The 13,686-nt window shown below is 27.8% G+C and overlaps 1 protein-coding gene across 1 annotated transcript; it reads left to right on the top strand.

Annotated features, from left to right (window-relative positions):
- Positions 1 to 308: 308 nt before the first annotated feature.
- On the top strand, positions 309 to 12,301 carry LOC111034459 (glycogen debranching enzyme). Its single transcript, XM_022315720.1, is given in 20 exon segments — positions 309 to 773; positions 3,341 to 3,444; positions 3,521 to 3,752; positions 3,821 to 4,004; positions 4,387 to 4,521; positions 4,594 to 4,812; positions 5,276 to 5,514; positions 5,598 to 5,810; positions 5,869 to 6,051; positions 6,379 to 6,508; positions 6,603 to 6,726; positions 6,801 to 7,066; positions 7,460 to 7,782; positions 8,281 to 9,225; positions 9,288 to 9,504; positions 9,578 to 9,941; positions 10,008 to 10,225; positions 10,294 to 10,479; positions 10,547 to 10,765; positions 12,224 to 12,301. Coding segments are annotated over 20 exon segments (4,605 nt in total). The 5' UTR covers positions 309 to 747.
- Positions 12,302 to 13,686: the final 1,385 nt, after the last annotated feature.

Raw genomic sequence — 13,686 nt, 5'->3', positions numbered from 1 at the left:
CCTAAATGATAATTCGAACTCTATAGCTTCTCGGGCTTTTATGGTCGTTCGGCTGCTTAGACTTTATATAATTAAATATTATTAATTATTTTGTTATATGTACGGATTATTATTTATTATCAGCCGTAAATAGTCATATTCACTACAAATTGCACGATTACTTTTATAAATACCCCTAGCATTTAGCAAGACTGACCGTTCGAATTTTACAATGATATAATTGTAATGTTGATATTATTTTATTAATACAAATATAATACCTACTCTCATAAACTACAATTTTATTTTTTTGTTATTATTAATATTTATTATCGACCGTCCGCTGCGCAGCTCATTGGATCTCGTTCGCTCCTTTTGTCCGGTGACTTACTGCGTTTCGCAAAGGTATAACTTACCTGCTATACAACTGCGACATAAACCGTATCTCGTTTATAATTTACTCATTTTACCTACCTAGTCATTATTATAGAAGAGGTTCACTTCACACGGTCAAGTCATGTTCGGTAGTATCGTTTCGTCTCTCATCTCTACAATAATAATAGTATAATACCCACTACCTATTCCAAATATTTTTCGATTTAAATACGTTTCGAGCATAAAATACGTCTACTGTGTTTGTTTGTTCGTTGCGATTTAATTATTCAGACGATCAGACTGTCGTACGTCAAGTATATGGATTTTCTCAAGTCGTTCGGATCGTGAGTACTTTTTCTTGTTTAGAAACCGAACAGAAAAACGCTGTCAATTATGGGAGGACAATCCACTAAAATCCAGTAAGTTTGTCTTATCGCTAACATACATATTTCTATGCTTCTTTACCCATTATATATTGTACACTAATATATTAGCACAGTAGTAATTATTATTCTATATCTGGATATACAGCTAATTGCTAAGTGTCTAAGCTTATCGTATTTTGGAATTTGATTTGAAAAACTTCACCACGTGCTATAGTATGTTAAAATTGTAAACGAACAAATGGTTTATTTAACCAAGAGTCACGACGAAAATAGTTAGTAATATTAATAAATTATAATATGGGTGATTAATAATATTTCTAATTCCTTTATTTTAGAAAAATACATTTTTTTTATAATATCGTTGGATTCAAATTTTAAATTCATCATTATTGTCGTGGATTAACTGATCGATTTCAATAAGCAGTTGTTATAATAATAATATTTGCAATAATACTTTATATTTACTTATACAACCGAATCTATTTAAAATTTAAATTTAAGAAAATGGACCTAGTCATTAGTCATTCTGTACTATTAACTAGTAACTATGGCCATAACTCATAAGTATTGTGTGGCCATTTCACCTATATTTGGCTATATCAAATTTTAAATTTAGGTACATATACATTATGTGACTATACTTAATTATTCGGGGTAATAAATAGATAAGAATTCGACATCTTTGAAATGATAAAACAAAAAATCAAAAATGATAAAATAGAGCATTGTTATGAGGATACTAGGATAGTACTTTTATAAACATCGAGCAAACGGAGTTACCGACCATTTCGTATTTCCAACATTTTTAATTTTTTTTAATTAGTTATAAGTTATAACTTAGAACATGCTTTTTGATATTGCCTCTGTCGGACCCAGTCCCTATAAATTCAGATGAGAACGCAAATTTGGCTAATTTCGGCACATCATTATGACACCAAAAATCTATAACACAAGAATTTTGACGATTTTTATACTTTGAAAATAATTAATAAAGCTGTTCAACCGAACCCATGTGTCGAGAATTGACTCAAATGTATTACATTACTTGCGTTTTTAGGCTTTTTAAATAATTTAACGTGTTAGTGTGTAGTGTGTCGCAGTGTCATGTGCTTGATTTCCTATATGTGTTTATTTGACAAAATGTGTCCTATTTCACCACTGTATATTTCCCATTTATTTTCGCACACAATTACACAAAAGCTGATTGCCAGACGGACTTTGGTACTGCTTGGGCAGTTGTAGTACAGTACACTCAACAAAGTCAACATCTCTACAGAACAGTCGTTACTCGTTAGTCGTTCTCGTCGTTATCATCAGCAGCGCACATTATGAGGTTTATAAATAGTATTTCTAGGTCAAACGATTGTACGTGTTGTCTTCGTTTAAAGGTTATCAAGTGCTGGCAGTTCGGCACGAGAAATCACAAGTTCATGATTACCGATAATAAATAATAATTAATAAATAATAATATGTGTTTTCCTAAAGAATAATAATAAAATTAAAATATACATTGACGCCAGATTTATATTATTTTATTACATAGTGTTCGATTATTCTTCACTGGGATATACCTATTTGCAACTAGTTTTTAATTTACTGTTCATTGAAAAATAATATTTATTGTTTACACCACAGAATTAAATTTATGCTACCTATTATGGATAATACAATAACTAATAGGTTTGTTTTTTTGAAGTATGCTTGTTTTTTAGAGTTTAAAAGTCAGCTTTTTTAACAAACTACCTGTACTTGGCGTACTCATAAAATTGTGTATTTTATTGTTTTTTTTATCTTTACCCATTTATGATAGTTGATCTAATGACCTTATTTATGTGTCGTCAAAACTTATATATTCTGATTTCTGAGTACCAACTACATGCACTCATGCAAATTGTATGATGTATTAGTTGTTAGGTAGATAAAAAAAATGTTATAGTGGTGGTAGATCTATAACAATTAACAATATAGTTATATAATTCTGTCAGAATTTCAAGTGTTGTAGTACATGTGTGCATTTAAATGTTGCTCAGTTGGTGTATTTTACTACACTGTACTATTAGTGCTGTTTTTTATTAGAGTAATACTACTTTTCAAATACCTAACTATATACTTTGTTAACAAACTTCAATTTGCAGACATTTTATAGTATTACTGGTATGTTTTTATATTATGTATGAAATAATTAAATCCTTTTAAGTTTTTAATTTATTTTATTTTATTTAAGTAATACCTAATACTTATATTATTATATGTATGAAATAATCTGTTTTCATTCAAGTTTTTAATTTATATTATTTGATATTAAAATATTTAATGACTTATGTTTAATTTTTATGCACATTGTTATGCTCAGAAAATATTATTCATCAGATGTAGCCTATAATGTATAAAGGTCAATTAGATAAGATTAAAGATTATATTTAAAATTTGTACATTTGAATATTAAAAATAGTTTAATAATTAATAATTCACAATGGCAAAACCATGTCTGTTCTACTTGTGTTTATAGCTTTTTTTGTAATTATTGCCATTTTCGTGATGTTATTTATCCCATTTATATGGAATCTGACAATAATACTATTTACTAAAATATTTTCCAGGAATAAAGCTATGGATGTTAAACCACAGAGTAACCATAAAATGCATATTTTGACATTGGAAGATGGTAATTTTCAAGATGAAACATTATATAGATTGAAAAAAGGTCAATATAAATTTGTATTTTAAAAAATATAACTAGTATTTTGGATCTTTTTTAATGCTTATATTTTATATTATAGGCTGGTATTTAGAATTTCGGATGGGTCCATCACTTTTTGGACAAGACATTACTATTTACACCAATATACCAACAGAAGGATCAGCCTTTGATAGAAAAACTTATCGTTGCCTTGATTGGATTAGAGAGTGGTCAAGTGATGATACAATTATTGATGATTCGTCTTTGTCTTGTCTTATCCAAATGAATGAAGCTGGATCTTTTCATTACTATTATGAACATAAAGGACAAAAGTAAATGTGTATTAATTTTATTGTAGAATTTGTGAAATTAACATTTACTTTTGTACCTATTTTTTTAGGAAAGGATGTGGTTATATTAATGTTGATCCAGATTTGGTTGCTGGAAATACAGATATACCTTTAGAATCATTGCAAACTGTATCTGTTTTAGCAAAATGTTTAGGACCATTTTCTTCATGGAGATCTAAGTTAAATGTCGCGAAAGAGTCTGGATACAACATGGTGCATTTTACACCCATTCAAGTATGATTTCTAAACCACGTTTCTTGGACCCACTTTCTTAGTTTTCTATTTATTATTAATTTTATTTTTTATTTTATATCTCTATAATGTTACAATATTTTGGCTTAAGTAAATATTTTCAAGAATGAAAATAATACTAACATCAATTAGTTTTTACTTAATTTATAAAACCGTTAACAGCAACCAAGTAAGTTTACATTTAGTAATGTAGCATTCGCAAAATTGTTAAATGTACAATGTAACTTTAATTCCTGTAATTAATGTTACTTTATGTAGTATCTTAACCTATATTAGTACATAAATAATCATTATAATTGATCTGTAAATAAGTAGTTTTGTTAATTGAAATATTTTTAGATGACAATACAATTATTATTTCTAGGAGCTTGGAGGTTCAAAATCATCATACAGTTTGCGAAATCAATTGGTGTTAAATCCATCTTTCAACTATTCTAATCATCAAGTTACGTTTGATGACATTAAGTCTTTGACTGATGAAATGAAAAAAGAATGGAATGTAATATTTTAGATTAATTAAGGTACTAAATTATACATTACCTATATTAATGTAAGCTTAAATATTTTTCAGATGTTAAGTATATGTGATATAGTGTTGAATCATACATCTAATGATAGTCCATGGCTATTAGAACATCCTGAATCTACTTACAACCTGGTGAATTGTCCATATTTAAGACCAGCATATTTGTTAGATTATACTTTGTATCACTTTACTGTGGAAGTTGCTAAAGGTATGTGGGAATTTTATGGAGTTCCTGTGAATGTCAATAGTGAAGAACATCTTGCAGTAAGTGTTTTGAACTTAACTATTGATAATGATATTTCGGTTTATTTATTTTTACTTATATTTTGTAACTGTGAAATAGAATATGAATACACATTTAGTATCTTTTTTTTATTAATACATATTCATAAATTCAAGTCATATCTGTTAATTTCATTAATATTCTATAACTTTGATACATATTTGTGTAATTCGTTTTTACAATCTAATAAATTTTACATCGTTTGATTAAAAAATCAATTAAATTTTTTTTCGAGAAAGCTTCAGATGTTTTTTTTTAGCAAAAATTGATTTTTAGTCAATTATGTGTATTTAATTTAGAAATATATAGGAATTACTGGCTATTTATAAAGTGTGTTGATGCATATTATGCCTGTCTATAGTGTTAAATGGGTGTGCATGGTTAACGATCACTAAGTCACTACATTTAAAATTATATCCTTAATAACTTTGTATAATTTTACAGTCCATACGACATGCATTATTAACATCAGTATTACCAAAAGTAAAAATTCATGAGCTGTTTCAATTAAATATTGACAAAATTGTATCTGAGTTCCAAGAAAAAGTCCGCACTGGTCTGCCTCCGGTAGCTACAAAAGAAAAATGTGATGAAGAATTAACTATCATACCTGATTCAGAATTTGGCCGATTAACAGCTACAATTGATATGAACAAAGCATTGCAACTATACAATATATATCGGTATGTTGAATATTACAGGAACAACAATAAAAAATATATCAATTTATTTTATGTGACAATATTGTTAAACAAAATCATTTTAGAAGCAATTGTTTTGATGAAGATACTAGGCTCGGTCGATGTAGTTTAGAATTGAAATTAAAGTTGGAAACTTTGAACAATATAGTGTTTAATGAAGTTCAAGGACATTTAATAGCTGCTGTAGATAATAGTATTGCTGGAATAAGATATTTCAGAGTTCAGCCAGATGGACCTAAATTAACCAAAGTTTCTATAACTAATCCTCTTGTACCAAGGTAAAAAAAAAGAAGAAAAAACATGACTTGTTAAGTAAAAAATATATTTTATTTTTAGGTATTTTACAGACTATGAAGATCAAACTGCTGAAGAGGTGTTGCATTCTTCAAATGGACAATTTGTAATGGCACACAATGGTTGGGTTATGGGTGGTGATCCACTTAAAAATTTCGCTGGACCGGACTCTAATATTTATTTACGTAGAGAATTAATTGCCTGGGGAGACAGTGTTAAATTAAGGTATGTTTCAATTTATTAAATATTTAAATCTTTGTTGGCGGAATGGCAAATAATTTTGTTTCAACTAAATTATCAGTCTAATACACTCTTTAGTTATATATTTATATATTTTATGATGCTGCTATATGAAGGTTTGTTATTAAACTATCTGTCATATGTTAAATATAATTTAAAGAAATTTGAAGTTCTATATATTTCCAGTTTTGTTCTAATCTCTAAACATACATGTATTATTATAATTTAAGTATACATTTAAAATCGTAATATTATGACATAAAACTTTTGTTTGTTTTTTATTTAAAAACCAATATTAACTGTTGCCTTTAGATATGGAAATGAACCTAAGGATTGCCCATTTTTATGGAATCATATGCAGTCTTATGTGGAACGAACAGTTGAAATATTTGATGGTGTCAGATTAGATAACTGCCACTCGACGCCATTGCATGTAGCTGAAGTAAATTGAATATAAAAATTTATTCAAATATACATATAATAATTCACAGAAAATAAAAGTAATAATTAATATTTGTGATAACTTGTGTATTTAGTATTTGCTCGATGCTGCTCGAAAAATTAAACCAGATTTATATGTTGTGGCGGAGTTGTTTACAAATTCAGATGCTACTGATAATATATTTGTGAATAGACTTGGAATTACATCACTTATTCGTGGTAAGATAAAAGTTCTTATTCATACATAACATAATTTTATATAGTAATTTTATTTTTAATATTGGATTATTTAGAAGCTATGTCTGCATGGAATTCACATGAACTTGGGCGCTTGGTTCACCGCTATGGTGGTGAACCAGTTGGTGGATTTTTTAAGCCACTAGAACAACTTGTATGTCCGACTATTGCCCATGCTCTTTTTATGGATCAAACTCACGATAATCCATCTCCTATAGAGAAACATTCAGTTTATAATTTGTTGCCTAGTTCAGCTTTAGTATCCATGGCACGTTGCGCTAGTGGAAGCAATATGGGTTATGATCAACTAGTTCCACATCATGTATGTTAAATTGTATAGCAAGAATCACCAAAATCTTAAATAAAAACTTATAGTGCTACTTGATACTTTTTCTGTTGTATGGAAAAGTATTGAATCATATTATTATGATCTTAAAAAAATGTATTAACGAGGTTGCTATAGAAAAGCCATTATATTAATTATGAACACTGCTAATTGCTAAGAGCAATCTTACATTTTATATATGCAAATATATTATTCATTGGTTACTAGTGGCATCCAACTTCATAGTACTGAAATAGAAAAATTGTAACATTATAACATAAATTTCATTTTTATTATTGTTTGGCTACCATAGCAACTTTAATGGACAGAAAAATATGTATCCATCCCGAAAACACATGTTATACTCCAGCATATTTTTATTATTTTTAGATTCATGTTGTTGAAGAGGAAAGAGAATATATGCAATGGTCACCTATGGAAATCAATATTACTACAGGGATAGTAGCAGGAAAAAAAGCATTAAATACACTTCACTTTGATCTGGGAAAACGTGGTTTTGATCAAGTTTATGTGGATCAAATTGATACTGATATTGTTTGTGTGACACGTCATAATAGCAAAACGCACGAGAGTGTTGTACTTATGTCATATACTTCCTTTTCAACCCCATCTAACCAAAATGGTTTGGGAAAAGGAATAACTGTAACTGGAAGAATTGATAATATACTAATGGAAACGTCATTGCGACACATGTAAATATATTAATTCTTTTTTATTTCAAAATGATAGAGGGGCCTGAACTTGAACTGTTTTTTTGTTAAAAAACATGGCTTACAAGAAAAACTCATGCCTCATAGATTTCTTTAATTTTTTTTCTGGTAAGAGAACCGTTTCTTACAAGGCACATTGAACTTGGATTTCAAATTTCTAAACCTAAACTTTGATTTTGAATATGACCAATTTTTTGTTATTTTTATCATGTTTGTTTTGAGCAACGTAATTAAATATCTAATATGCCCTGTAGAAAATTATTCTCTTTCTATTGAGAAAAAAAAATCAATTCAAACCGTTTTATGATGTGTTGATATGTTTTTGATATGTGTGTGCATGTAGCCCAGTACCTGCATACAATAATACTCACACTAATGATCATAAAATTGACGGCGTCCAATGCCATGGACTGCAGCATTGAAATTGCATATTGCCTAAATATTGACCCTTATACATTATTAATTATTTTTTTTTTTTAGAATATTGGACAATACAAATGAATTTGAAAAAGATGCATATAAGATCAATGGCCTAGATGATTATATACTGAGCTTAAGACAAAATGTTAATCCTCACGAATGTTTAATGTTAGATATAATACCTTCAGCTGATAAATTTTCTGCTAGATTGAATTTCACTGCAAAATTTCAACCTGGTTGTGTAATAGCAGTTGCTATTTTACCAGTAGAGAAAACAAAAATAGCGGTTGAACAGTTATTATCTGATATTGATTTGGAGCAAGCAGTGAGTCGTTTAACCTTATCCGACATGAATTATATTTTGTTCAGATGTCCGGAAGAAGACGAAGGGAATGTTTATGATGTGCCAGGATTTGGTAAATTGGTGTATTGTGGAATCCAAGGATTCATGTCAATTTTAGATACAGTGGCTTCAAATAATGATTTGGGCCATCCACTATGTGAAAATCTCCGAAAAGGTTTTTGGATTCTAGATTACATCAGTTGACGTTTAAAACGTAAAGAATTTGAAAACTGTGCATTGTATCAATTTGGAGACTTTTTAGAAAGATATTTACAGCCTATCAGGAACTTGCCATCGTATTTAGTACCCTGTTATTTTGAATTTTCCTTGAGAAAAGTATACAATGCGTTGTTGAACCGGACATGGTCAATGATGCCTAGTGATATAAGAAATGGTTCTACATTCTGTAAAAATTTAGCTCTTGCTTCAATTCAATTTGCTGGAGTAGTTAAATCTAGCCCTCTTCCAACTCTTTCACCAAATCTTTTAGCACCATTACTCAGAATGCAAATTGGACCTGATGGATTATATCGTCCTGAGTGTATAACACTTGCAGCTGGGTTACCTCATTTTTCTAGTGGTTACATGAGAAACTGGGGCCGGGATACTTTCATTTCGTTGAGAGGATTATTGCTGATTACTGGTCGTTATGAAGAAGCCAAGTATGCCATTATTGAATTTGTATCATTAAATATTGTAATTAAAAATGTATGTTTATTTTTAGGTACATTATTTTAGGATTTGGTGGTTGTTTGAGACATGGTCTTATTCCTAATCTATTAGATGGAGGCAATAACCCTCGTTATAATTGTCGTGATGCTGTTTGGTGGTGGTTATATGTAATTCAAAATTATGTTACAATGGTACCTGGAGGTATAAGTATTTTGGATGATCCAGTAAATAGAATTTTTCCAACTGATGATTCTGAACCTACATCAGTTGTAAGTTTTGGATTGGAATAAGTTGTTCATATCATGTATCATTTACTTCTTCATATTTTAATTGTTTTACCAGGAACAACCTTTACATGAAGTAATTCAAGAAGTTATGGTAAAACATTTCCAAGGGTTATGTTTTCGTGAACGTAATGCTGGAACTACTATTGATGCCCACATGAAAAGTGCCGGCTTTGATAATCAAATTGGAGTACAGCCTCTTACTGGCTTTGTATTTGGTGGTAATGAGTGGAATTGTGGTACTTGGATGGATAAAATGGGTTCTTCAGATAAAGCTGGTAACCGAGGACGACCTGCTACCCCTCGTGATGGATCAGCTATTGAGTTGATTGCATTGTCAAAGTCAACTGTTGCATGGTTAGCTAAATTGAAAAAAAATGGGCAGTTTAAGTATTCAGGAGTTACTCGTACATATAAGGATGGTATGTAACAAAAAACAAAAATAAAATTGAATGTATATCAGGCAATATGTTTGTGTTTAATTTTAGGATCAGTAACTACATGGACATATAAAGAATGGAATGATAAAATTCAAAACAATTTTGAAAAACACTTTTGGATACCTGAGGAAAAAAATGGTCAAATGCAAGTTGAACCTCATCCAGAACTAATTAATCGTAGATGTATTTACAAGGATACAGTCGGTGCTACAAATAAATGGGGAGACTATCAACTGCGATGTAATTATGCTGTAGCAATGGCAGTGGTAAGTTTAATAGTGACTATTATGTGTCGTAACTCTTGTAACTTCTTAATACTCTGTTCATATATTAGGCACCAGAGATGTTTAATCCGGATCATGCTAGAATAGCTTTACAAACAGTAACAGATGTACTTCTAGGGCCACTGGGTATGAAAACTCTAGATCCATCTGATTGGGCGTATGATGGCTTTTACAATAATGATAATGATACTACTGATTCAAAAGTAGCCAATGGTTTCAATTATCACCAAGGACCTGTAAGATCATTGAATTTATGAGTTTGTAAGAAATCAAATTGTTATTAAAAGTCATGTTCATTTTTAGGAATGGTTATGGCCTGTTGGTTTCTTTTTAAAAGCAAAACTAATATTTTCCACAAATCAACGAGAAACTTCATCTGAAATTCAAGGTATATTATCTAAACATTTTGAACACATAAAAACATCGGTTTGGAAAGGCTTACCTGAGTTAACCAATAAAGATGGAGCTTTTTGTGCTGGATCATGCCCAACTCAAGCATGGAGCATCGCTACAATTCTTGAGGTAAGAAGAAAATGAACTACCTATATTTAGTATTTGCTAAACAATTAAATTTGAAATGTTTATATATTATAATCAGGTCTCAGATTCGAATGCCCAAACAAAATGTATTTATAACCTAAAAAAATTAAAAATTTGCTCATCGTTTATTTTTATATTGTATTTTTGATAATACAATAGAAATATAATTTAATAATTATATAAAAAAAATTTTGGCTCTTATAGTCAGTGTTATTCAATCTGAAATAGCAGTTAACTAGCAGCTGCTTATTGCATGAAACCTAAAAAAAAAATGTTAAAAAAGGACACATAACTTTAAAAACTACAAAAACGCCAAAAATGTTCAAAACAAATATTTGTTATTACAATAGTTTACTTATGAAACATATTGGTATAAAATTGGAAAGAAATTAAAAGCGTTTTTAAATAAAAATGTAAATGCATTGAAATCTGAGCCCTAATTATAATTAATTTCATAATATGCTTTGGGTATAATATAGCTTATACTGTTCAACAAATTAATTATTTTTACTTATAATAAGAATTGCTTTCTCTATTTGCTCAAAATTTAGTTTAATTTTAATATTAGTTGCACAATTTAGTATTGACTATTAATACATTTAGCTTTGAACTACTAATTTATTCAATTGTCATATTTACATAATAAAACAATAATATATCAATTTATTCTTAGTCAATAAATATTATAACATAAAATTAAAATATAATTATTATTATTATTTTTATCATTTACTAGTTGTATTGTATTTTAAAGTTGTAGAATTATTTTTGAAATGTATAAATAAAATAAAATGTCATCATCAATTTATCATTTTTTTTTTCAATACTAATTAATTAATTAATTATGTAATTACATTTTGAAATCATTTATTTTATTTACATTTCATGTAGGGGGCCTGTTTTATTTGACCTGTTGCCAAGCTACAAGCTTGCCAACAGGTAATATCTGAACGGTAAATTTAATATAAGGCTTCTGTACTTGTTTATTTTTTGGAATTTAATAAATGCTTTCTTCATTCACATTTAAGATTTATTTAAAAATCTAACTACAATAATATGATTAACATGTGTAACACAAAAATATCCATTGTAGTGAAACCAATAACACATTTTTCTATACTCAAAATCTGAAAAATACAATTCATAATTTTTTTTCTTAACTTGAATTATGTAAGTAATTCATTGATCTTATTGTTAATGTGTCAAAATTACAAAAACATTAACATTTAGAAATATATTTAAATTTCAGAACAAATGAAAACTATATTAAAATGTAACTAAATTGTTTTATGTACCTATTATAGAAGTATTTAATTTTATTCTTATAATTTAAATAAAGTGTTCAAGATCTCAAACTTCTATTTAAGGCTTTGAGGCCTGTTAAATGATTAAAAAGTTTCATCAATGTTACATACAATTTTATACTATTTTTTTTTATAGTTGTATCATGAAAAACAAACTATTCAAGTGCGCACTTATGCGTCTGCAGTATTGGCATTGATCACCAAAATATTTTAACCCCATATACTAATAAGTAATATACTTGCATTCATCTAACATACACAAATAAGCACTAATTTTGTAATATCACTATAATTATTTATAGTTGCATTTTGTGTCATTAAATAATATGTTTGATTTATTTTTCAGACTTTAATGGCTATTACAAACTTGAACCAAATTTAAATCAAATTTGTAAATATACTATTTATTCATTATTATTTATATTAAATGCTATTACTTTAATGAAAATCATTGTGAAAGTTAAAAATGTATAATTCAACTAGACTGATAAGAGTTTTTTTTACAAAATATTTGTTGTTCATTTTACAGAACAGATTAATTTTATTTTCATACATACCTACCATTGTTAAATTATTGTGAAATTTGTATTTTTTATTATAGTTTAACATTAATTGAGTACTTGATAAAGAACTAATTCATATAATTTACTACTTACATTTGAAGATACACAATCTTTTTTATAAATGGATTTTTTTTTCAATAATTACTATCATTATATGTTTGGTTTTTAAGAGTGTTAGAAAAATGATTATTTAGTTGGTACTATAGATTACATCATTTCACTTATGTATATAAAGTTTAAACTATTAACCAATAGGTTAACTGGAAAACACTGCACAGGTATATAAAATATAAATTATTTATGTTGTATATATTTGTTTAGTAATAACTTTAGTAAACATTTTATTATTATTGACATAACTAAAAATAATAATAAAATATTTATTAATGTAATAAAATATTTCTCAGTGAAATGTGTAGTCTTTATACTATGTACTATAATAAAAGTGATAACTGATATTCATTAATATTATTCTATATTACTAAGTTTCATAGAAAACAATTATAAATACTACCTATACGATTCTGGATTATTAAGTTAAAATACTAAAGTTTATTCTTCTTTTAATTAATGCAGTAATAATGTAATAAATGTATGTGATTTTTAATTTTATATAAAAAAGAAATTTTAACTTGTTGATTACTTTATAATTTATATTTTATTCTTGTTTTGTTATTTTAAATCCTAAATTCATTAATTTATTAAAAATGAACACTATATAAATGTATTTCTTATTTGATTTTGTAAATACATATTCCATATAAAAATATGCTTTATCTTGTGAGTTAAAACATTACAGTATACTACAGAGAAATTTTTTTAAGGGGATCAAAGCACACATATTTTTCATATGTTTTAGATCAATAAGCGGTGGTAAATTACACATACTTCGGAATGTGCAATTAAAATTTTTAATATATGTATGTATTTCTTTCTAAAATATCTAGGATTTTTAGGAAGTCGATTTTCAACTTTCAATTTAAAAGTACCTTAAAATTAAGATATTTTTTTCAACACTCCCATGAAATAATTGTCT

The sequence above is a fragment of the Myzus persicae genome, unplaced genomic scaffold, assembly GCF_001856785.1.
Source record: "Myzus persicae strain clone G006 unplaced genomic scaffold, MPER_G0061.0, whole genome shotgun sequence".
In the NCBI taxonomy this organism is placed as follows: domain Eukaryota; kingdom Metazoa; phylum Arthropoda; class Insecta; order Hemiptera; family Aphididae; genus Myzus; species Myzus persicae.
Note: the sequence above shows the minus strand (reverse complement) of the source record. Positions and strands in the feature narration are given on the sequence as shown.